General features: G+C 47.6%; 2 protein-coding genes and 1 pseudogene across 4 annotated transcripts in view; all 3 read right to left on the reverse strand.

The window, feature by feature from the left end:
- The window catches only part of LOC133240556 (uncharacterized), a 40,977-nt gene extending 37,459 nt beyond the window's left edge, over positions 1-3,518 (reverse strand). For both annotated transcript variants that reach the window (XR_009734256.1, XM_061405593.1), the window contains exon 1: positions 3,084-3,518. Coding sequence is in view for 1 of the 2 variants with exons in the window: in XM_061405593.1 (XP_061261577.1) it covers positions 3,084-3,286 (203 nt within the window). In the remaining variant the exon portion in view is untranslated. The remainder of the gene's footprint in view (positions 1-3,083) is intronic.
- A 411-nt stretch (positions 3,519-3,929) lies between these two features.
- LOC133240557 (anthrax toxin receptor-like) overlaps positions 3,930-24,908 on the reverse strand; it is a 41,902-nt gene continuing 20,923 nt past the window's right edge. The window contains exons 10-17 of one of the 2 annotated variants that reach the window (XM_061405596.1): positions 19,666-19,761; positions 17,544-17,613; positions 16,895-16,973; positions 14,603-14,740; positions 13,522-13,563; positions 12,320-12,394; positions 11,426-11,503; positions 3,930-5,452 (exon numbers count right to left, since the gene is read on the reverse strand). In XM_061405596.1, the coding sequence (XP_061261580.1) occupies positions 5,225-5,452; positions 11,426-11,503; positions 12,320-12,394; positions 13,522-13,563; positions 14,603-14,740; positions 16,895-16,973; positions 17,544-17,613; positions 19,666-19,761 (806 nt within the window). In that variant the 3' untranslated portion in view covers positions 3,930-5,224. The remainder of the gene's footprint in view (positions 5,453-11,425; positions 11,504-12,319; positions 12,395-13,521; positions 13,564-14,602; positions 14,741-16,894; positions 16,974-17,543; positions 17,614-19,665; positions 19,762-24,908) is intronic. The other variant, XM_061405597.1, reaches the window with a different exon arrangement.
- On the reverse strand, positions 9,952-11,104 carry LOC133240558 (eukaryotic translation initiation factor 1-like; annotated as a pseudogene).

The following is a 24,908-nucleotide window of genomic DNA, read 5'->3' on the forward strand; positions in this document are numbered from 1 at the left end:
ACAGGGAGGCCTGGCGTGCTGCGATTCATGGGGTCGCAAAGAGTCGGACACGACTGAGCGACTGGACTGAACTGAACTGAACTGAATTCAACTCCATGTATGCTCAGATAAATTCTTAAAAATTAAATTGTGCCTCAATTTACCACTTAATATCAGAAATGGCAACTCTGAGCCCCTCTCCTTAGCGCACCCGGGGTGACACTGCCCAGAACCCTCATGTCTCTGATGTGGGTGGATCCTGAAGTCCTGCTTCTCTCCTCTACATCAATCCTTCTCTCCCTCCACCTGTAAATCTCACGTCGATACTCCTCTGGGGCCCATGTCCCTATTTTCTCATTGCACACACCTGCCCCCAGGCTCCTGTCTGTCTTTTCCCAACCTCTCACTGGGCCTCCTTGAACCATTTTTTCTTTTCACTCTGCCTCCTCCTCTATCTGTCCTCCTCTGATCAATCCTACCCAAGAAGAAAATAGAACATTGCTTCTAGTCCTTCTCTGGCCCTGAGCATCGTCCTTGCCTCATCTGTAAAACAGGGGTAACAACATTGATTCACATTAATAACAGTGATGAAATCACTTTTCTCCTCTACCCTTATCCTCAGTGTAGGGACACAGATGGCTTCCGCCAATCAATTCTGCCTGGAACTCTGTTGCCTCCGCCTTCAAAAGAGCTCTAGTATCTGGCCCTCATCACCACCCACGCCCTACTGGACTGTAGTACCATTATCTTCACCCTAGATTCCTGCCGCAGGCCCCTCACTGGTCTCCCAGCAGGCCCTACACTTGGTAACCATCAACTGTGTCTCTTTTAGATTACAATCCAATTGTACATGTTCTCTGTACAAATAACATGCAGTTTCTCCCACTTCTCAGCTTCCAGTCTGTGAGCTTGGCCTTCCCGACCAGCTCCTTAGTATACTCTCTAGTTTTGATCTCTGGGTGGGGAAGATCCCCTGCAGGAGGAAGTGGCAACCCACTCCGGTATTCTTGCCGGAAAAACCCCGTGGACAGAGGAACCTCATGGGCTACAGTCCAAATGGTTGCAAAGAATTGGACATGGTTGAGTGACTAAGCACACACACACACACACACACACAGAGCGCTTTCCATTCTCCTGCCTGGAAATCCTCCAGTATGCTTATTCCCATGTAAAATATTGCTTATTCTCCCCTTTATTTATCACTTGTCTCTCTTCTAAAATGGAAGCTCCAGGAGGACAAAGACTTTACTGAATTTTGTTTTCTGCCTTATCCCACCTTCCCCCAATGGTGGCTAAAGTATAGCATTGCTCAGTGATTATTTGTAAATGGATGAATTAATAAAGGAGTGAATGAATAAACAGGACTGCTAATATCATGAGTGGAATGTCCCAGATGACTTCAAAAACACTAACTAACTGGTAGCCCATCTCCCCACCAAGGGCAGTGAGGGCTGGATCACGGTCCTCTGGAACACAGAGGAGTGTCCAGAGAGTGGGGCTCTGCCTTCCTCAGTATTTCCTCCCATAGTGAAAGTGAAGTCGCTCAGTCGTGTCCAACTCTTTGCGACCCCATGGACTGTAGCCTACCAGACTCCTCCCTCCATGGGATTCTCCAAGCAAGAGTACTGGGGTGGGTTGCCATTTCTTTCTCCAGGGGATCTTCCCGACCCAGGGATCGAACCCGGGTCTCCTGCATTCCAGGCAGACGCTTTAACCTCTGAGCCACCAACTAAAGTTCCTCCCATGCTTTTACTCTTTATTGCATCAGATGCTGTAGTAGGAAAACCACCTATGAATTGCCCTTCATCATCATCACAACCTGGTGAAGTGGATATGAAGATCATTGTACAGATGGGGTCACTTGTGGCAGAGAGAAGTGGGTGACTTGCCCAAGCCAGTGTGTCTGGTAAGAGCCAATACATTGGAAAAGACTGTGATGTTGGAAAAGATTGAGGGCAGAAGGTGAAGGGGGGCAACAGAGGATGAGATGGTTGGGTGGCATCACTGACTCAGTGGACATGAGTTGGAGCAAACTCTGGGAGATAGTGAAGGACAGGGAAGCCTGGGGTCCCAAAGAGTCAGACATGACTTAGCAACTGAACAACAATGTCATCCCACTGTAGCCACAATCCAGGCTTACTCCTGCTGACCTGGGGCTGGGAAATTAGTGTGTAGGGCCCTTTCTTGGCAACGCTCGGCTCCTTTTCCCATTTGTAGAATCCAGGATTCAGTCCTTCTACTCTCACCAGCCTCTGGGTTACTTCATCCAATGTCTAGGAACCTTCCCTCTTTCCAGTTGATTATATATGCAAATACTTTCCCTACTCTACTTCCAGAACTGTTTTAATAATGACAGATGTGCAGTAAAGGGATTTGGGGACTGTAAAGTGCTTCAGTGATATTGAGAGTCATATCATTGTTACTGCTGAATAAGTAAAATGCATCCTCAGCCCTACAGAGGAGTTGACAATGGGACCAAGGCAATATCTGCAGTGTGAAGACCTGCCCTTCCCTTTCCTTCCTTGAGGACCAGAAGGTACTTAATGAGAGGCCCAGGTTCCCCAGGGCCATAGGCAGACAGAGCAAACTATTCAGAAAGTGCACACAAGCATTCACATGGGTGTCCAAGTTGTCAAAGAAAGCAAGAAAACATTTAGAACCTGCAAATCAAAGGACTTGTAAGCAGTGACACCATGAGAATGTTTAACAGATGACATGTCAATCTCTCTGGAGGCAGTAGAAATAGAAGTCACTGGGGTAAATTAAAAAACTGAAACCAAACAAACCCAGAAATCACAGTGAGCTTCTCCCAAATGCCAAGAAGACAGCACTTGGCAATCAGCTGCCCCTCCAGCTGATTAAGGGACACGCAGGTCACAGATCCAGGTCAAGCTGATGGAGAGACTGACAGCCATCCAGAAACCCTGTGGTGTTTTGTTTACTTTCCAAAATATAAATGTCCCAGGGGACAAAGGCCCAGGGCACTCCTAACTCAGGAACAAGGAGGACACAGAGGTCTGTTCCTTGGGTCTAATCAAACATGAAGTGGTCCTGCAGACAGAGGTTCCTGAAGAGCACCGGGGCCAGGCAGGAGAGCCACTCACGCATCCACTATGAAGTACAGGTCAAAGGCACCCTCGCAGGATTTCAGCTTCTCCCAGGTGCTTCCGTGATGTCTGGAGCCCAGGTGGAAGCTTCTCGAGTTTGGGGGGTGGTGCAGGGATCTCCCTTGGCTAAGCGGTAGAGGCTGCAGCCCGAGCATCAGAAAGAGCATGGAGCCCAGCACCCCAGGCCCAGCGCTCCCCATTTTCTTTGGTACCCGCCGTGGTCCCACTGGCCCTGGCCATCAGGCCATCTCAGGCCGTGGCATCTGCTGCCTCCGCTGGTTCCCAGGGACCCCACGCCTCCACCCTTTCACCGAGGTGTGCTGGGCTGTAGGCCCCCCTGATATCTGCCCGAGTGCAGAAGAGGCAAGAGGCTGGCCCTGGGGGATGGTCCCACTCTCTGCACAATCCTCCTCCGCCCCAAGGAGGCAGGGTTTGCAGTGGTGTCCCTTATGAGGGACAGGATGGTTGGCATGGTGACTTTGTGACCCGTAGGCCTGCTCAGGGTCCTGCCTACTGACATCCCAGTAGGGAGGCATGGGGCGGTGGGGGAAGATGAAGCTTCCATTTGTTCTTCATCCCAAACATTTTCAGGAGGCCATAATTCCTTCAAAAAGTCTGCCTTTTTGTCAACTGAAAGAAGGCAGCTGAGGTGATTTACATAAGAACATCACTGTTGGGTCAAGAATTGGCAGCCTGGAGTGCTGCAGTGGTTACTTGAGTGACCCAGTGGATGGAAGGGTGGGTCTAGAAGGGGAAGAAGGCCTTCAAGGGATGTTAGAGTTCCGTGTGAATGAGGGAAATTTCAGTTTTCTTCTTCTGTGTAGCAAATCATGCCAAACTGAGTCACATAAATGAGAACTATTTTATTATGCTCCTAGGTTCTGTGACCAGAAATCAGGGAAGGTTGAGTGGCCATCAATGGCTTGTCTCTGTGCTACATGTGCATACAAAAGTCTAAGTCAAAAGTAATTAAAAAGCTAAGAATCTGAGTGTAAAACTTTTAATAAATATCTTAACTGATTTATTTTATTTTCTTCATTTTTATGTGCATAAAGAAAGAATGATGTATGCTAAAAATCCTTGTCTAATAAGCCTAGGTCTTTCAATATATAAAATATACATTAGAAGCGATCAAAGCATTTTTGGGGTGATATTTGAAATAACAGAATGTCTTAAATAAATGGTGTTTTGAAATTGAGGAAATCTGGGGTACTTCTCCCAATAGCCTATTAGGTTTTCCTGGCTTCACATTCTTCATGACACTTGGTACTGTTATATTTTTATATATTTTCCTATTGACTCAATATCTCTCTGTAGTCTTGATTTGCATGCTTCTCATTACTTATGGGATTGATTTTGGGTCCTTTCTGAAGGAGGCAACAGGTGATAAGACATGTTCAAATTAATTCTTGGATGTGTATATGCTTGGTAAGCCTGGAATGTGAATGTGCATGCGGTCAGCGGCCTTTTACAGAGAATGTTCATGTGTAGGAACCCCACGTCTTAGTACCCAGAGTTGAAAGTCCCAGCCGTGATCTTTCTTACACCTCTGTCCTCATTAGACACTTCTTGATGTTTCTGAGCTCATCCTATCTTCTCCTGGAGCACAGAGAAGACATTAGTTACTGAGTTCCCATGTCTTCACTAGGGGCCTGGTCTTGTGCTGAGTACTTTGCTGCCCTACTGCCATCTTCATGGCCAGCCTGCAGAGGAGACAATATTATCCCCATCTTTTCAGCAAGGAACTTGAAGCACAGAGAGATTAAATCACTTGCCCCAGGATTAACAGGCAGTAATTTGGGACAAAGGATCATATTACTATTTCAAAGACATTTTGGGCTCTTTTCAAAGAGCAGAATTATGCTAAAGTCCCTTGTGTCCCGCCCTTGGTGACAGATGAAGATGGAGTGAGACTCATCCATGTGTACATCTATAGTAACCAGGATGCTTTGTCCTGGCAGAAGCAGTATAGATATGTCTCACACAGCAGAGCAAAGCTCACCAGGTAACACTCTCTCTTGCTGCTCAGCAACAAATCCCAACTCCTTTTGACTGTAACCAGGACTCTCTCTATATGTCTAATTCAGTACACAAAGGGCTCTTAAAAATTTGTGGGTTTGGTGCTTTTGGGTGTTAGGCTATGGGGGCGGAAGTGATGAAGAGGGTCTGTAGAACTCGCCGGGAGTGGGAGGAATCAGCGGCAGCATACTGGAGGGCGGCTGGGAGCATACAGGTGGAGGGTGGTGGCACCGTGAGCAGCAGTTGTTTAGAAGGAAGGTATCCTGGCTGGGTTGAAAGCAGATCTTTGAACCACAGGGCTTCTGTTCACAGTGAAGCTCTGGTAGGCTAAGACTGCCGCACCTATGCTACACAAAAGAGAGGGAATAGGAAGTCACTCAGAAGACACTGGTAAACGGTGGTCTCCTCCACTCAAGGGCATATGGCTCACTACCCATCAGGACCCACAGTGCTGGCCTTTGATGTCTTTTCTCTCCTTGGGCACTGGCCTCCATTCTCTGCTTCTATTTGAGACTCTCTTCAGGCACTGAAAGTCTGCCCTGCCTTGCCCAGGAGACCCAGGCTTCAGACTCTGGACTTCCTTTGCTCTGGTGTTGAACGTTTCTGTCCCCCTTGGCTGAGAGCCTGGAGAGCAAGGATGAAGCTTGATCACAGCTCCAGCATTGCCCAGGTTCTCTCGGTCAGTTGCGCTAAGTGGATGAATCCCCATCATGACACTCAGGCTGGACTCTGAGCCCACAGTGCAAGAGCAGACCGGTGCACCATTAGACGGGTGACAGGCAGTGGGGGTGCCAGCATCACAGGCTGTTTAGGTTGGGAAGACTGATTCAGGCCTTTTGGACAGAAAAATATGGTTGCAACACCAACCGCCCCTGGCATTTGACTGGGGCAAAATCTCCTTGTCCCTATCTCCTGCTCAGCTGAGGACTCTTAGCTGAAGGGCCCAGAATGCCAGACTGGGTGGCCTAAGCACCTTGGCAGCTGGCACTCAGCTCCAGGAGGTGCAGACAGCAAGTAGGAAAGGCCTTCCACAATACCCTGTGAAGAAGAAAACCATCGGGTCTTTCCCAGATTCTCCAGCTCATTTTCGGGGGATGCTTCCTCAATGACCAGTGCCCATTTTTATTATTAGATTATTGACATATAATTGACATACAATGTTATATTAGTTTCAAGTATACCACATAGTGGTTTGACATGTATGTACATTATGAGATGATCACAATTGTTTACCATCTTGTCATCATTTAAAGTTATGATATTATTCCATATTCTCCATTCTGTATATTATACCCCCATAATTTATTTTATGAATACATAAAATATTATGTGCTTATTAATCACCTTCTGATTACATGTGCTTATTAATCACCTTCTCTTCTTTTGCTGACAAGGTTGGTTAAGGGTTGGTCAATTTTGTTTATCATTTCAAAGAACCGGCTCTTAATTTCACTGACCTTTTCAATTGCTATTTTAGTTTCTATTTTATTTATTTTCATTCTGATATTCTTCTTTAACTTTAGGTTTTGTTTTTTTTTTTTTTCTAGTTTCTTTAGGCTCAAGGTTGGATTATTTACTTGAAATTTGTCTTTTTTCTTAAACTAGGCCTGTATAATTATAAGCATCCCTCTTAATATTGATTTTGCTGTATCCCATATGTTTTGGAATGTTGTGTTTCTATTTTCATTTGTCTCAAAATATTTTTTATTTCTTCTAATTTCTTCTTTGACTCATTTAGTAACATGTTCAATCTCCACGTGTGTTTTTTTTTTTTGCAGTTTTTTCCTTGTGTTTGATTTCTAGTTTCATTCCTTTGTGGTGCTTAATATAATTGCTTATTTATTTAAGCATATAAAATGATGCTTAGTATAATTTCAGTCTCCTTAAACTTATTTAGACTTGTTTTCTGGCCTTATATGTCACATCTCCGGAGAATATTTCACATACTTTTGAAAAGAATGTGTATTCTGCTCTTTTGTACGGAATGTTCTCTCTCTATATGTATCTATTAAACAACCTGATCTAATGTGCTGTTTAAGGCCAGTGTTTTCTTATTGATCTTCTGTCTGGATGATCTATCCATTGCTGCAAGTGGGGTGTTAAATCCTCTACTATATGCCAGGCGGTGCTAGTGGTAAAGAATCCACCTGCCAATCCAGGAGACACAAGAGGGATGGATTTGATCTCTGGGTTGGGAAGATCCCTGGAGTAGGAAATGCCCCAAATTCCAGTATTCTTGTCTGGAAAATTCCATGGACAGAGGAGCCTGGTGGGCTACAGTCCATGGGGCGGCCACAGAGTCAGACAAGGCTAAGCAACTGAACACGCACGACTATTTTACTGTTGATTTCTCTTTTTAAAAAATGTCTGTTAATATTTGCCTCATGTATTTAGATGTTCCTATGTTGGTGCATAAGTATTACAAGATTTATATCCTTCGTTGGGTTGATCCCTTTATCGTTACGTAACGTCTTTCTTTGTCTCTTACTATAGCCTTTGTTTTAATGTTTATTTTATCTAAGTATTGATACGCTTTTTATTTGCATAGGATATTTTTTCCATTACTTTTGTGTTTCTTTAATATGAAGTGATTGTCTTGTATGCAGTAGATTAAATAGTCTTTAAAAAAATAAATTCAGACTACATCTTTTGCTAGGAGCATTTATTCCATTTACATTTGAAGTAGATATTGATGGCGGTGTACTTATTGCCATTTTGTTAATTGTGTGTGTGTGTTTCTTTCTATGTTCCTTTCTCCTTCTCCTGCTATCTTTTATTGTAATTTGATGGTTTTCTTGAGTGTTATGTTTGGATTTATTTCTCTTCCTTTCTGTGTACCATTTATGCATTTATGGTTTGCAGTTGCCCTGTGTTTTAAGTTTAACAACCTCTGTATCTAGTAGTCTGTGTGATTGGCACTTACACTTGAATGCAATCTAAATACTGCATTTCCACCCGATCGATGTTTTACATTTTTGACACCGTATTTTATGTCTTTTTATTTTGTATATCCCTTGATTAATTATTGTATTTGTAGTTTATTTAAATTGTTTGGTCTTGTAACCTTCACACTATCTTTACATTCTTTGCTTTTACCAGTGAGATTAAAAAAAAATATTATTTCTACTTACGGTCTTATCCTTTTCATTTGTTATTTAGTTGCTAAGTCACGTCTGACTCCTTGTGACCCCCATGGACTGTAGCCCGCCAGGCTTCTCTGTCCATGGGGATTTTCAGGCAAGAATACTGGATTGGGTTGCCATTTCCTTCTCCAGGGGGTCTTCCTGACTCAGGGATTTAACCTGAGTCTCCTGCTTGGCAGGCGGATTCTTCACCACTGAGTCACCTGGGAAGCCCCAGAGAAGGCATGCTGTTGTTTAACCACTAAGTTATGTCTCCCCTTTGCAATCCCAATGACTATAGCCCGCCAGGCTCTCCTGTCCATGGAATTTCCCAGGCAAGAATACTGGAATGAGTTGTCATTTCCTCCTCTAACTTTTCACTTAAATAAGTCTCTTTATAACTTTTCTTGTGTGGTTAGTTTAGTAGTGTTGGACTCAGCTTTTCTTGTCTGGGATATTCTTTGCCACTCCTTCAATTGTAAACGGTAAACTTGCCAGATAGAAAATTCTTGGTTATACATTTTTTTCTTTTTGGCCCTTTGATTATAGAATTTCTGCTGAAATAGCGGTGCATGGTTTTATGGGGGTTTCTTTCCATGTAACTAGTTGTTTTTCTCTTGCTGTCTTTATAATTTTTTCTTTCTTTCTAGATTTTGACATTTTCATTATAAGGTGTCTTGGTGCAAGTATTTTCAGGTTAATCTGGCTTGGGACTCTCCATGATTCCTTGACTTGGATATTTGTTTCCTTTTCTAGGTGAGGGAAAATTTCAGTCATTTCTTCAGGTAAGTTTTTTGTCCCTTTCGTTCTTTCTTCTATTGGGAACTTTATAATATGAATGTTGTTATGCTTGAGGTAGTCCTAGAAACCCCTTAAACTATCCTGATTTCTTAAGATTCTGTTTCCTTTTTGCTGTTCTGATTGGGTGATTTCTACTAATTTGACTTCCAGATTTCTGCTCCCTTCTGCATCATCTATTCTGCTGTTAATTTTATGTAGTGTATTTTTTTTCTGAAAAAAAGTTTTATTTAAGTAAGGGTTTAAATATATTACATAGCATTAAAACTGAAGAGGGAGCTCAGAAAAAAAAAAAACCACCAAAACCAGTTTAGTTCACATCGCATCGGGCAGCTGCTGTTAGTAAGCTGTGAGCTCTATAGCCACAAGACTGATAAGATCAGTTTGAAATTTATTCCCTTGTCAAAAATTTAACTGATAGAAGGTTGGCCTCACATTCTAGTTTGGACATCGATTAACTAGGACTGCTGCTGCTGCTGCTAAGCCGCTTCAGTCGTGTCCGACTCTGTGCGACCCCTTAGACGGCAGCCCACCAGGCTCCCCCGTCCCTGGGATTCTCCAGGCAAGAACACTGGAGTGGGTTGCCATTTCCTTCTCCAATGCATGAAAGTGAAAAGTGAAAGTGAAGTCGCTCAGTCGTGTCCAACTCTTAGCGACCCCATGGACTGCAGCCCACCAGGCTCGTCCATCCATGGGATTTTCCGGGCAAGAGTACTGGAGTGGGGTGCCATTGCCTTCTCCCATTAACTAGGACATGTCTGGTCAAAAATACCTTGGTGGCAAGCCAGATGTCCTGTCACCTCACTGGAGGGTAGCTGCTCTAAGCTCTGCCCACTGGGTCACGTTGGAGACATCAGGAGATCTTTCCCTGACACTGAAGGTGCCCTGTAGCAGCACAGCTGCCTCACCCACCCTTCACTCTCTGCTTCATCAAGGGCTGTTCAGGCGGTGACCTTCTCTCAAGGCAGGGAACTCTGCAGAGAGACTGCCGAGGAGCTTCCGGCCAGACATAGCCGCCTGTGATCTTGGGGCTCTGGACTTGGCTGAAGCATCACTGTTACTGCTTTGTTCCAGGCTGGACACTGCCAGGCACCTACTGCTTGACCTCTGTTTAAATGAGGGACTTCAAGACTAGACAGCATGGCTCTTTTCAGTTAATTGCATGAAGGAGTTGCACTAGTCCAAGTTAAAAGCAGACCCCAAATGGTACATTATGCAAGCTGTGAGGTTTTTAAACTTGTGACAAAGGACAGAAGGGAAATTCTACTCATTGCAAGGAAATCCTCACTTAAGTAAGCTTCAGTGAGCCAAAAGCACTTAAAACCCCTGAACCTTCGGGGGTCCTTAGCCAGTTCAATCTCTACCAGGAACTGGCATATGTTCTTGCGCTGGTTACCCTGTAGCTGAATTACTTCTCCATATTCTTGATGCTCAATTACAGTACCATTGCAGATGAATTTTTTCTTAAATGCCTTAAGTTTAAGATAACTAGTTTCTTTTTATCACAATCATCAGTGACCCCTTGGACAGTAGTAAGGGTCTTCCTGCCATTTCTCTGTTGAATTCTTATACGAATATAATCCTCAGTGCCAGCTGGAAGCAGATCATCACCCTTACTTGCATCAGCAAAGGGGTCGAAAGTGGAGGTTCTGGATAGCAGACATACAATAAATATGATTCCTTTTCTTTGGTGGAAATGGCCTGTGGAAGGTGGTGGTGGGAGAAGGTGGGCAGGGGGGACGGAGTGTCAGGAAGTGAGGGGGCTCGGGCGTGAGGCTGCTGAGTCCTCAGTGGTGGCTCCGTGACTGGGAAATTGTGTGTAGTGTACTTTTAATTTCAGTTATTGTATTCTTCAGCTCAAGTTGGTTCTTTTCTATATTTTACATCTCTATTTTGAAGTTCTTACTGTATTCACGTATTTTCTCTGAGTTTGATGAGCATCTTACTTTTAACCCTGTATCATGTTGCTCACTTATCTCGGTTTCATTTAGTTCTTTGACGTTTTTCTCCTATTCATTTTCCCCCCTCTGTGCCCTATTTTGACTAACTCTCTGTTTCTATGTATTACTGGATCAGCTACATCTTCTGATCTTGAAGGAATGGCCTTACGTGGAAACTTTTCTGTGGATCCAGAAGAACTCCAGCATCAGGCCCTTCAGGGTTATTCCCTATACATGGACTGTGAGTGCCCCCCACTGTGGAGGTTCCTCAGCACAGGAGGCATGCGGGGGGGTGGGACTGGACTTCAGGGTGAATGGTTGCAGTGGGCCTGACCACAGATTCAAGCACACAGGTGAGTGGAGCCTTGGATAGGGATCTTTGACCTACAGCCTCAGGGGGCAAATGTTAAGGACAAAAACAAGCTCCCAGCCCACGGGGAGTATCCTGTGCCCTGCTTACCATGTTCCTGGTCGGACACCACATCAGCGGCATCTGGTTGCAGTGCTGAACAAAGTCACACAAGGTATCCAGTTTCCCCTGAAATATAAATGCGGTTGTGAAGAAACTATAAGCACAGATGCTGCCTTTATGGGGAGGCAATGGATCCTACCAAGGTCAGAGGCAGGACCAGGATGGGAGGGAAAAGGTGGGCAGAAATGGTGGCTCCTTTCTTCCTCACACCAGCTACTCCAGGCCCTCTCTGCTGCTGTTACCTCTCACACCTCTGCCAGGCTGGGATCCAGCTCCACTGATTGGGGCTAGATAGTCTCTGGGAGAGGCAAGTATCCTCAGGCCCCCTCCTCCATGCGGCCCTTATAACCCCATCTCGGGGCCCACAAGGACAGTGCAGTGGGTTCTCTCTCAGTGAGCAGACTTCTGCAAGGGTTGCAGGAGCCATAGGCACTTCTGAGTAGATTAACCACGGTAGGAACCTGGCTCAGAAATATTTTTTCTTGTGGCCACCATGAGACTCATTCAGTTTGTTTCGCTCATCTAATCACTGTCCAGTGAAACCCAGGCCATTACTAAAGCCGATGACAACTTCTGTGAGAACCAGGGCCTGGCCCGCTGTGAGCCAGCCACCAAGATCCAGGGAGAGACTATGATGTTGGGGCTACCTGGAGGTAGTGGGCACCTGAGCCCTTATACCCACTGTCTGCCTCTACGTGCCTGGGTTAGAGAGGCCTCCAGATTTTCTCTGGCATGATGTGACCAACATACAGTGCCCATAAAGCTTATCTCCAACCAACCAAGACTTGGGGCACAGGTCTCTACTGTAGGAACTGGCTTCCTGCTCCTCTGACTCCCCAGTCTGGAAGGGGTCATCCCTCCCTTCCTAAGGACCTTTCTCACCTCCATCTCTCTTAGCGTGTCTTCTCGGCACCCACCACAAGAGACAATCACTCTGGTCTGTGCAGGGAATGGCTTCTAGAAAGAGAAACAATTGTCTGAGTTCTTGTCTGGCAGCTCCTGGGTGCAGACACATGACATCTGTTGCCCTGGCACCTGTCAAGTACTGGCCACTCTGCAAATGTTTGTGGGAGAATCAAGGACAGATGAGCAGCACCCGGCACAGGAAGAGAGTGGCCTCCATGTGAAAGCGCACCAGCTCCATCTGGCTTACAAAGACGGCTCTTCCCCAAACATCAGCAAACTCCGCCCTGTCCCCTTGGTTCCCGGAGGCGCCCCTGCAGGAGAGGCCGGGTGCGAGGCTGCGCCGTGTGACGGCGGCTGTCAGGGGTGCGGCAGCAGCAGGGAACAGGGTTGCCCTCACCCGCCGCGGGCAGGTCCAGCCCCCCAGGCCCCACTGCAGCCAGTGCTATGCCAGCCCTGCAGAGACCCTGTTTGCCAGTAGATCTCAGACCCAGGTCCCTCTGGTTTGGGACACAAGCCCCTTGCTCTAACTTCTTCTTATGGGCCCTGGTTTGGGTCTCCCCACCCGAGTCTGCCACAGCATCCTCTCCTGACCCTTTGTCCCTCTGCTCATCTGGGCTGCACCTCCCTCACAGCTCCATGCCATGTAAGACTCTCTCCTCCTTCCTTAGCCCCCAGTTCCTAAAGGTTGACCCCGCCAAGACCCTTACTCTGACATGAGCCAGGGGCGAAGATCAAGGAAACGGAGCCCAACACACACCAGTGCCTTGGGAGGGGGTCCAGGTACCTGAAACCTGAGGATCCTTTTCCAAAAACTTGCCTGAGTACCTGAAGGACCATTCCTTTGTGAATGATAATAAGCCCATTGATTTCAGGAGGAATCATAGCTGTTTCTGAAACACGCTACCCCACATTGCTGATCCAGTGCTAAAGGCCTTGGATGAGGCCATGCTGGGAGTTGAGGAATGGTGCTCTCTGGGAGACATTTTGCGTGTCTCACATTCTCTCTGGGCTCCCTCCCTGTCCCTCTGTCGCCCTCTTCTTTATGCCAGTTCTTGCTGCCCAAGTAGGAGGGAGCTTGAGGGGCAGGAAGATGTCTCATGTAGGCAGCAGAGGCCTCTCTGAGCGGGGCAGTGTGCATCAGTCCTGCTGGCAACGTCAGGACCACACACACCACTTACCTTTGGGGCTGGTTTTGGGGCTGGTTTTGGCTCCTTGGAGATCTAGGATGTTAAAGAGATATAGACACAGCTGAAATTGGCGTGGAGGTCTCTGGCTCAGTCATGGCTTCAGGAGGGGATCCTGCTCAGCAGCATTGGGGGGACAAAACATGAGCATTGGGCTGTCGACCTAGGTGCCCAAGGCCTGAGCATCTGTGAGCAGCAAGGTTCTACCTTCCTGGGCCTCAAACTCCTCAGTTTTCAAAGGGAAATTGACACCTTTATGGAGGGGCAAGTGGGAAACAGGTAGACTAAGAACCCTGGACTTGATAGAGGCCTCACCTGGGAGTTTTTATCAGCAGCTCAGACATCAAATGAAGACGAGAGAAAACTCCTTACAGCCCTCGTCTCCTCCCCTTACCTCCCTCCCTGGGGCCAGACTCTGTCTTTTACCATTATCAGAAAACATGCCACACGCACTCTGAAGGTGATATTTATCCTCAATGTCCCCCAGGTACCAATACCAGACCAGACAGCATACAGTGAGCTGCTGTGGGCAAAGGAGGTGGTTGCTCCATCTCTGCCCCTTTGTGTCCAGCATGGGCATGCAGATCCTGGTGATTTAGTGATGACTGATGAGAGTGACTGAAGGTACAAGAGACGGGCAGGGATCCATACTGTTTTCAAAGGCACAATTGCCCTGGAAGTTAGCGTGCTCCTGGCCAGCCTCTCCCTCCCATCAGTGTCCCTGCAGACCTTTTCTTCCGTCAACAGCAGAGACTCCTGAGGTTTTGTTCACTTGAATCCTTCAGAAGCTTGACTGCTCTGGGGAAGTCCGAGCCTCAGGGGGTGTGGAGTCCCTTGTCCCTAGGGGCTGGGACAACCCATAGACCACCTCCCTGTGAAGATGGAAGCATGAGGCAGGTGGCTGTATGTATGCCTGGGGATGGGGGACAGAATGTGTGCCTTGTTTGCTGGTGTGAGCACCCCAGAGCTGATGGGAACCCGCCCACAGGTGGGGTTGTGGGTGAGACACATGCCAGGCTCCTCAGGGCTTGGTGAAAACCTGGATTTCTACGCTGTGCAGGCAGAGCTCACTCACCCTTCTGTAGCACCAGAGGCAGAGAAGTAGCAGTGAGATCACGGCCAGGAGTGGGATGAGTGAAAGTAACAGGAGAAGATTGCCGGGATCCGGATACTCTGCGGGCACTGTGGGCTCTGTGGGCACTGGGGGCTCCACCTGTGAGACAAACATGTGGACTGGGTCCTCCTCCTCTGAGACACGCTTAGGTAGTGGGGCCTCCTCCTATGGACAGCCACGGACCTTATGGCCTCCTGAGAGATGAATGTGTGCAATGGATCTTTCTTCTATGGAAAAATCTCAGAACTCAGATCCTGGTCATTGGGACAATGATGGGCTCAAAAGGCTTACCCTAGAGAAGGCACACATACCAAGGTCCTGGAGTTGCCTTGGATAATCTCCTCCAAGGCACCCACTACCCATTTCCACATTGGCTTACTCAGGACCACTTCTTCTCAGGTTGCCTCATCTACAGGGCCCATAGTGGGGCTAGGAGATCATGGCTGGTACCTGGAGAGCCACTGTGGAGCCCTGGGCCACAGACCTCCACTGCTGACCCTGCTCAGAGGCTCTCCCCAGAGCCCTGTCAAGGAAGTTCAGTCCTCCAAGGACTGACAGCCCAGCGCTCACTGCCTGCCTTGGCTGAGCGCACTGGGCTTTTGCGAGGACCACAAAAAGCCATGATACACAGGTGGGTGAGGGAGGGCTGGGGGCCCCTGAGGAGTGGGGGTGCAAGAGCAGAGGCAGGAGACCTGATCACCTACCCAGAGCTTCTCTTCCCTACTTTCTGGTTCTTCAACCTTGGGTAAAGATACTCTCTGAGGCCCCATCTCACATCTGTGGTGAGGAAGTTAGTGGGTACGTGAGCACGTTGGACAGAGGCTATAGAAAGTCCCAGCACAGGCTGGGTCCACACGGGGGCTTAAAGAATGGGCTCTCTTCTCTTATTGTTCATAACCAAGTGTGCACATGCTGCGTACACGGACCTGCAGTGCCCAGCTCTTCTGAACATCAACAGCTCTGCTGGAGAGAAGCAGAAGGGAAGGGGGGCATGGAGAGCTTGTGCTTAGGAAACAGGGCTGCTGAAAGGAGGGGCCAGTCGGGCAGAGGGTGACCCCGTGCTGGGCCTGGAGCCAGGTGGCTCTTGAGTTCTCCTGTCAATGTGCCTGTGGATGGGGGAATTCTCAGGTGGCAAGTCTCATGTACAAAATATGGAGGTTCAGTCTCAGGTTCCTGGGAAGATGTGCAGGAGCAGAGAAGGCAGGTGCACATGGGGGCCGTCACACTAAGGGAGCCCTCACAAGCCAAGACTGGACACAGGGGCAGGAGCACTAGGCACAGGTGTCCCTCCTCCCAGAGAAACCTCACTCCAGGCTGACAGACTCTGTCACCCAGGTAGGGGTGCCCCAGGCTAAGTGACCTGGATGCCATAGACCTGGGAAAAGCAGCTCCTGGGAGCAGCACTTTGTTCCCAGTTTCCTCCTCCTGAGCTGAGCCCCACCCTCCCCACAGCCCTACCAGTTCCCTAGGAACAGAGGGCAGAGTCCCCCTGCAGAGGTCAGAGCCAGTTTGCAGAGAGGGGCAGTGGAGGAGCGTGAGAAAGGAGGAGAGGCAGAAGGGAGGCTGATGACCTCTGCAAAGTGACCGCCAGTGTTCCCCAAACAGACTTGGGAGGCTGGGGCTGTGATGGTCACGAGTGTGTTCAGAGCCCTGCCTGCTGCTGCACCCACACAGTGAAGACACACGCTGACTGATCACGGCCACAGCTGTTCCCACCCTCTAGATCCCTAGGCCTGGGACCCCAATTTGGAGAGCCCAAGGTTCGCAGAGGGCCTGGAATCTGTCTCCTAGTACAGTGTCTCAGCCTCTTACACTCAACCTGGATGGAATCCAGGCTGGAGCCTTGAGCTCCCCACCACAAGGCCTGGGCAGGGGAGGTGGCATGGTGGGTCCATGGTAGGCAGAATATCAACACCATTTCTAGAATGGCTTAGAGCTTGAATTGGTATATTTCAAGTGCCTTCAATGACACTTAGTTCACAGAGAGGGTAGAGTTTCTGCAAGGCCTAGACAGATGCCCCAGGTGTCTTGTAAAAGAACTAGCTTGAATTTCACAAAGCGGATGGGGGAAACAACTTTCCAACAGTGCGATATGGCTGAGGTATTGTTCAAGGGGCCTGTATGCACAGGCTACTTGCTGGCTCTTCTGTGAGGATATTGTTCCTCTCTTGATTTTCAGGGTGTCTTCCCTGCAGCGCAGGTATTCTAGACATATCTAGAGGGAGGATGCACCCCACCCACCCTGTCACTTACACAGTCCTTGCTGGTAACTTTCAAGAATCGCTTGCTGTAGGTCTTGCCCAGGTCCAGAGAGTAATCAACAATAATCACTCTAAAAGAACAGAAAGGGCAGATGGAACCCAAGAGACAGGACAGATACAGTGCTTACACTTGGCTCAATCTGTAGCCCCAGCTCTCCTCTGAAGGCACTGACTTAGGAATTTGGGGTTACTGTACTGCAGGCAGCATGGGTAAAGGGAGTTCCTCCCCAAACAACATGAGCTCGAGCTCGGAAATGAAAACAGATGAGGCAGTGAGGAGCCCTGCATGGGGTCAGATGCCCTCATGATCATGGGCTTAGTGGCAAGGGATGGCTGTATGTGTCACCATCCTGACTCCTCTGTATGTACACAGCATGTTGGCTTCATTTTGAAAAGCTGCCCAGAGTAAAGGTACCATCTGTGGGACACACCATCTCCCACATCCTCCCCTCCTCAGCAGAGCCTGGCCCACAGAAGATCCCTGAACGTCTCAGGGGATTATCATCCAGGGCAGGGGTGGAGGATGCCTGAGCCCTCCTGGAGACAGACGTGTGCTGCCCTCACTAAATGGGGCATCCCGCAGTCTGGACTCCTCATGGTAGGGAAACCTGCCCAAATGGCCCCAGAACATAAACACTTACTGTCCAGTCTTAGCAAAAATATGTCCTTGGCAAGTTATTTTTTCATTACTCACAGAGGCAGGTTCTTTATCTAAAAGAAAACCACGTGAAAAGAACGTCAACGGACTTGTTGGTCCTTCTACCCCCCCTTCTGCTGCCCTCGTATACTGAAGGCCAAGGAATGCATGGTTGACTGCAGAGGAGCTTTCAAATCACTATTAATTGATTACACCAAATCTTTCCATTGCCAATTTTAAAGATTTCTTAATATAAAAAACATTATATACCAAAGATAGACAACAGAAAACATGTACAAATATTGATTAAAAATTAATTATTCTTTGTTACGCCTCTCTATATTTATTAAAATGTCTTCTGAGATGTTTCTGTTAGAGGAAAATGTAATTAAAATCAACCCAATCTATCCTCATTGACGCATCACTGCTCTTGGCAATGAACAGTGCTGCTCTGCCACTCTGGTCAGCCTCCAACCACATGCAGTGTGGCGGTCAGCAGAGGAGCCCAGGACTGTGTGATGGAGTCTCACGTGTGAGCCTTGTTGCTGATCCACCTCAGAGAGAAACGTTGGTGAGTCAAGAGTGGGAAAGCTGTAGAGTCATAGACCCCTGGGGGTTTATCTAAGCACATTTCGTGGGGGATAGGTTGTATTTAGCCTTTCTATAAATCTGTTATCAATACGGTTGAAGGCCCAGTAGACACAGATGGGCAATTAGACCACTGTGACTATGGCTACATCAGCTCTGTACAAAGAAATAACAATGGGTCTCTTTTGAGAATTAATTGTGATAGTGCGTGTAAGGCACTTTGCACATTACCTGATACGGTGGATGCTCAATAAACACTAGCTCTCCATACAAATGATTTACTTAATGGCACCCCACTCCAGTACCCTTGACTGGAAAATCACATGGACTGAGGAGCCTGGTAGGCTGCAGTCCATGGGGTCTCGAAGAGTCGGACATGACTGAGTGACTTCACTTTCACTCTTCACTCTTAGACGTTGGAGGAGGAAATGGCAACCCATTCCAGTATTCTTGCCTGGAGAATCCCAGGGACGGGGGAGCCTGGTGGGCTGCCATCTATGGGGTCGCACAGAGTCGGACACGACTGAAGTGACTTAGCAGCAGCAGCAATCACTCCTGAAGCGACTTAGCAGCAGCAGCAATCACTCCTGAGAAAGTATAATTTCACTCCCTGAGGTCATCTACACACTCTGTAGTGTGGGAGTGTGGTCATAGCAGAGCCCTGCCCATCCTATGCACCAGTGGAAGGAGGAGAGATGGCCCAGAAGTGTGCTGAGGGAGAGACTTGCACTGGGTTTTCTAGATGGCTTTGGAACGAGAAGTCATTGAATATAAAACAATCATATCAAATCAATGTATCAGGAAGCTAACTGGCAGAGTTGAGGAGGAAGAGGAAGTCCACCTGTCCCCAGGCACTCTGTGGGGGAGATCACACCCACCTCAGGGATGAGGGCTCATCTCCTGCCCCTACTGTGGGCTTTCTCAGGCCACTCACCTATTGTGGAGGAATATCTGGTACCTGAGTATTTTCAAATAGCAGCTTTACATGCATGATAGGGCTTAGTGTATCTACCGCATGGGATCCATTGTATAGTAGAGATAATAGAGACTGAGAACAAAACGCTCGTTAGGTCAAGATCACACATGTAGAGTGGATCTGAGCCAGGGTCCAGGCCCGGCGATTGGCATCTGCTCTCAATCCCAGGTGACTCCACCCTCCTGGGAGAGCGCAGTGCCCCTGGAACAGACTGAGGGCCCTGGGGCTGCCTCCACTACTCACCGGAAGTCATGAGGGTCACATCTTTATTTCCAAGGGGCATGAAGGCCAAGTAAAGTGTGAGAGCAATAGAGTAGTGAGAGCAGCCCCAGCACCCCAAGTCCAGCCTCTTAGGGACAAGCCCTGAGCCAAGACGCTCTTGATGTGTTGAGAGCTGATCGCTCCCCGGCCTGAGCTGAAGGGCAAGGTGGCCGGCCTTCCCAGCTAGGTCCCTTCTCCCATCATCCACGCTGCCTGTATCCTCTACAGTGAAGGGGTTTGAAGCCTTGGTTTGCTATATGTACTGAAGAGCAGTGTGGGAAGCACCAACCTGGGTACTTACTATAGACTTGGATCTCATCCAACTTATATCTGCAAGTATATTCTTTAATTTTGTCTGGATTTAGACCGTGTGCAAAAAAACCAAGTTGGTAGGATTCTGCAAAGACAATATCCATAACTGTGTTAGGAGGGGTTGAATGCTGACTTCCCTCTGATCTTACAGTTATAATAAGTCACCCCTTCAACTGAATTCCTTGGGACTCTGATGAGGAAGCAGTTGTGTTTGAATCAATGTCTCTTCAACTCTGGGCTTCACCTGTTTTCACTGAGGGTCTACTCTGAAGTGGTTGGGCTCTTGGGGGCCTCTCACCACTGCCCCTACCCATCAAAGCCCATCAAGGTCTCACACCCTCCACAGGGCCAACCCCAAGCAAAGGTCTCTCTCTGACTGATGTCTCGAGGTCTTCTCTGAGACATACCAGGAGCGCTGTCCACCTGGCCCTCCCGTACATAAATGACAGGAACCAAGATAACACAGGCTGAAGAGAGTCCTGACTCTTGGTCTGAACTGAGCACACAAGCCTGGGTGCCTGTGTGGCTTTCTGACACTTGGGGGTCTGTTCCTCCCTGTGCTTCTCTGTGCTTATGGCAGGCTGAAGACCCTAGAAACAAGGCCCGGACCTGACCAAGGCAAGCAAGGGGGTGAGGACCTTGCATAAGAGAATCTCTTATGGAAGGTGAAATCTTAGCTTTAGTTCTGAAGTCTGCAATGACTGCTCTTCCCCTCCCTCTCCCTGACTCTTCGTGTACTTCATGCAACCCCCCACTGCCATTCCAGGGATTAACCAAGAACCTTCTTTTGTCAGACTGAGAGACGTTGATTTGCTGAGGTGCAGTTTTGGATCATAGCCCCTATGCAGGCTGCTGGATCCCCACTTGTGCTTCCTGACAACAGAAATAAATACCAGGGGATCCAGAGAGGGCAATTAGTGCACCTGGCCCCTGGTGAGCTGGCCGGGTTAAAACGCAAGTCTTCCTGCTATAAACCCAAGGTCATTAGCCTTCACCTCTGTCTCCTGGCCAAGGTCAGTTAATTACCTAAAGTCAGTTAACTCTGAAGAACATTCCTTAGAAATGTCAGCATAGCCTTGAACTTGGCAGTCCTCATTCCTTCGCTTCAGGTCTTCCTGAAACTTCCATCAAAGTGAAGTTTACAAATTCTCAGCTTTAAAGCAAATAGATTCTTAGCTCATGGGCTGATGCTGGCTTGCTGACATATTTTCTTTTCAGTTTTGAAAATACTGAAGCCCATGTAGAAAAGTCTGCATATTTTCTTGAATCCAGTAGTTAAAACAATCTTGAGAAAGAAGAATGGACTAGAAGCATCTTGCTCTCAGTTTTCAGAGTATGCTACAAAGCCACAGAAGTCAAAGCAGATAGTACTAGCACAAATACAGACACATAAATCAGCAGACAGAATAGAGAGCCCAGGAATAAACCCGTGCATATGTGGTCAGTTAATCTATTACATTGAGACAAGAGTATACAATGAGAAAAAAAATCTCTTTACTAAATGTTGTTGGTACAACTGGACAGCTCCAAGTGAAAGAACGAAAAAGACCATTTTATCCCTTAATCTACAAAAATAAAGTTAAAATGGTTTAAAGAACTAAATACAAGAGTGAAAACTTTAGGACTCCCAGATGAAAAGCAAAAGCAATGGGACAATGACTGACTTTAACATGGGTGTGTCTTTCATGTAGAAATTCCACTTCTCATTGAAATCTTAGTGAATTCCTTTCCTAAGCTCACAGAGAGGTAACCATCAGGAAGGTCCTACATATAGTCTGACTTGTAGTATCAACTTATTAGGAACAATCTGTATATTGATCAAGGAAGACCAATTAAATAAATCAGTCCATCCATACAATGAAATACTACACAGAAGCTTGGAAAATATTGTCAGCAAATTTGGAAAACTCAGCAGTGGTCACAGGACTGGAAAAAGTCAGTTTTCATTCTGATCCCAAAAAAGGGCAATGCCAAAGGAATGTTCAGTCCACTCTACGCTTGTGCTCACTTCACATGCCAGCAAGGCTGTGCTCAAAATCCTTCAAGCTAGGCTTCAGCAATATGTGAACCAAGGATTTCCAGATGTACAAGCTGGGTTAAGAAAAGGCAGAGGAATCCGAGATTAAATTGCCAACATTTTTTCAATCATGGAGAAAGCAAAAGAATTCTAGAAATGCATCTACTTCTGTTTCATTGACTACACTAAAGCCTTTGACTATGTGGATCATAACAAACTGTGGAAGTTTGGGAATAACAGACCACCTTACCCGTCTCCTGAGAAATCTGTATGCAGGTCAAGAAGCAACAATTAGAACCAGACATGGAACAACCAACTGGTTCAAAATTGGGAAAGCAGGATGACAAGGCTGTATATTGTCACCCTGCTTGTTTAACTTATATGCAGAGTAAGGGGTAAGGGTTAGATGCTTAATCGTGTTTAATTTTTTGTGACCCCGTGGACTGTAGCCCACCAGGCTCCTCTGTCCATGGGATTTTCCAGGCAAGGATACTGGAGTGGGTTGTCATTTATGAAATGCCAGGCTGGATGTATCCCAAGCTGGAATCAAGATTGCTGGGAGAAATATCAACAACCTCAGATATGCAGATGACACTACTCTAATGGCAAAAAGTGAAGAGCAAATAAACAGCCTCTTGATAAGGGTAAAAGAAGACAATGAAAATGCTGGCTTGAAACTCAACATTCAAAAAACTAAGATCTTGGCACTAGTCCCATCACTTCATGGCAAATAGAGGGAAAAAGTGGAAGCAGTGATGGATTTTTCTTTTTTGGGCTCCCAAATCACTGCAGACGGTGATTGCAGCCATGAAATCAAAAGACACTTGCTCCTTGGAAGAGAAGCTATGACCAACCTAGACAGCATATTAAAAAGCAGAGACATCACTTTGCTGACAAAGGTCCATGTAGTCCAAGATATGGTTTTTCCAGTAGTCATGTACGGATGTGAGAGTTGGACCATAAAGAAGGCTGAGCACTGAAGAATTAATGCTTTTGAATTGTGCTGAGAAGACTCTTGAGAGTCCTTCAGACTGTAAGGAGAAATCCACCTTGAACTTTAGAAGAACTATACTGAAACTGATGTCCAATGCTTTGGCCACTTGATGCAAAGAGTCAACTCATTGGAAAAGACCCTGATGCTGGGAAAGATTGAAGGCAAAAGGACAAGGGGGCAGCAGAGGAAGAGATGGTTAAATAGCATCACCAACTCAATGGACATAAATTTGAGCAAACTCTGGGAGATAATGGATGACAGAGGAGCCTGATGTGCTGCAGTCCACGAGCTTGCGAAGAGTCAGACGTGACTTAGCAACTAAACAACAGACTGCATGATCCCATTGATGTAAAAATATCCTTGTGAAGTGTATTTAGGAAGGTATTTACACATGAAAGCTGAACTCTTTGCGGTTGTTAAACCTGGAGACAGAGGGATGGGTCAAGAGGGAACCTTACGTGGCAGAGGGACAGTATCTGCCCAAGTTGGTTGCAGGAGCAGCCCCGTCTGAACAATGGGTCCTGCCCACACCCTGCAGTCCTCCTGCCTCACCCAGCCTGCCCCACCCACCCCTTCACAAAGGGCCTCCAGCCATGATGCAGAGCTGGACGCCGACCTCAGAGGGAAGCCCTGCTCTACCCCGTGTCTCACCATGGCCTCCACTGCTGGGCCCCACCTGCTGTGCTTCTGCAGACACTCACCCCGGCCCAGTTACACACAGGAAAATGAGTGACTAGCCGCCACCTTCAGCCTGCCCCCTAGGGTGCAAGCTTCGAGGAAGCTCAGAAACACACAGATGGATGAATTGCCAAACAATGGCGCTGAGAGCTTCAGGCCAGACCCTGCACTCATCCTTTGAGTCACTGAGAAGAGATTCTAAAGCAGCAAATTAGCCTGTGGAGGAAGAAATCAGGGAGTAGTTGCATCCAAGGGGTGGGGGCTGGTATTGCCTGGGAAGGGAGCTGAGGAGACATCCTGGAGGCACCTCCAATACTTTGAGCCTTCATGGGATTAGAGGTTACAGGTGTTGTATGCATTTGTCAGAACCCATGAAATAATATACTTGTCTGCTGCATTTCAAAACGAGAACTCAACAAAAATTGTTCCCCAGGTAAAGGTATGCAGAATAGGACTTTGGAGGCAGTATATTAGAGATAATAACTTACTTTGAAATGCATCAAGAAATAAGATAAATAGATGAAGAAAGAGAGAGAAGAAAGAAAGAGGAGTTAGAGAAAATACATGATAAAGGAAATATGGTCTGATATTAATTGAAAATCCAGGTAGTAGAGAGAGGAGTGCCCATTGTTCATTCTCTCTGTGCTGTAGGTTTGAAACCTTCCATAATAAAAGGTTGGAAGAGCTGCAGTCATCATGACTCATACTGAGTGATGAGTGACGAGAGAGGAAGACAGCAAGGGCTGTGATAGCCAGGGGTGCCAGCTGACCAAGAAAGCCTTTGGCACTGAGGCACTCTGAGTGTGAAATCTCAAAAACTGGCCCTGTAAAGCTGAGGAAGGTTTTGCAGGAAGCCCAATCCCCTGACCCTGAAGCCTCTGCAGTAGGAGGGCTTACAACAGAGGCTGGACCTTGGAGGGCCCAGTTGTCTGGCCTGGAGGCCTCAGTCTCTGTGATCAGGCATGTCAGGGAAGTGGCCTTCTCAGCCCCTTGTGCCCTGTGCAGAGCAAGGGCTGGAGCACAGGCCTGGAGGCAGGAGGTCAGCAGAGGCCTCTGCTTCGTCCTAGAGAGAGCCCAAGAAACTGAAGAGGCCGTGTTCCTCGTGTTCACCTGCTCCTGGCAGCCACCTGCCCAGCCCACTGACTTGTTCAGAATGACTGCCTGATGAATAGATTCTTCTGCTTTACTGGGGCCCAAGTTCCAGCTTTGAGCTTTCCCTCCAAATGGCAGTCATGCTATGTGGCAGCTTTTGACGAGATGACGGCAGTTGGACCGGGAGCAGCACCGCTGGGTCATGCCCGCAGAGGGTTTGCAACAGGCACCTGTCACCCCAGCTGGGCCATCACAAGGCATCAATGACCACAGGCATCCCCCCCTGAGGCCTGACAGGCCTGTGTGTGTCCTGGGGATGTGACCAGAGAATGGCTGTTGCACAGCTGGGACATGCAGGAAAGGACCCTGCGTGTGTGGGGGGTTCTTTCCTCACATTCACACCTTGCCCTGCAAGTCACAGGGTCAGAGACAGGAGGAGTCAAGATCAGAC

Source organism: Bos javanicus, chromosome 28 (assembly GCF_032452875.1).
Source record: "Bos javanicus breed banteng chromosome 28, ARS-OSU_banteng_1.0, whole genome shotgun sequence".
NCBI lineage: Eukaryota > Metazoa > Chordata > Mammalia > Artiodactyla > Bovidae > Bos > Bos javanicus.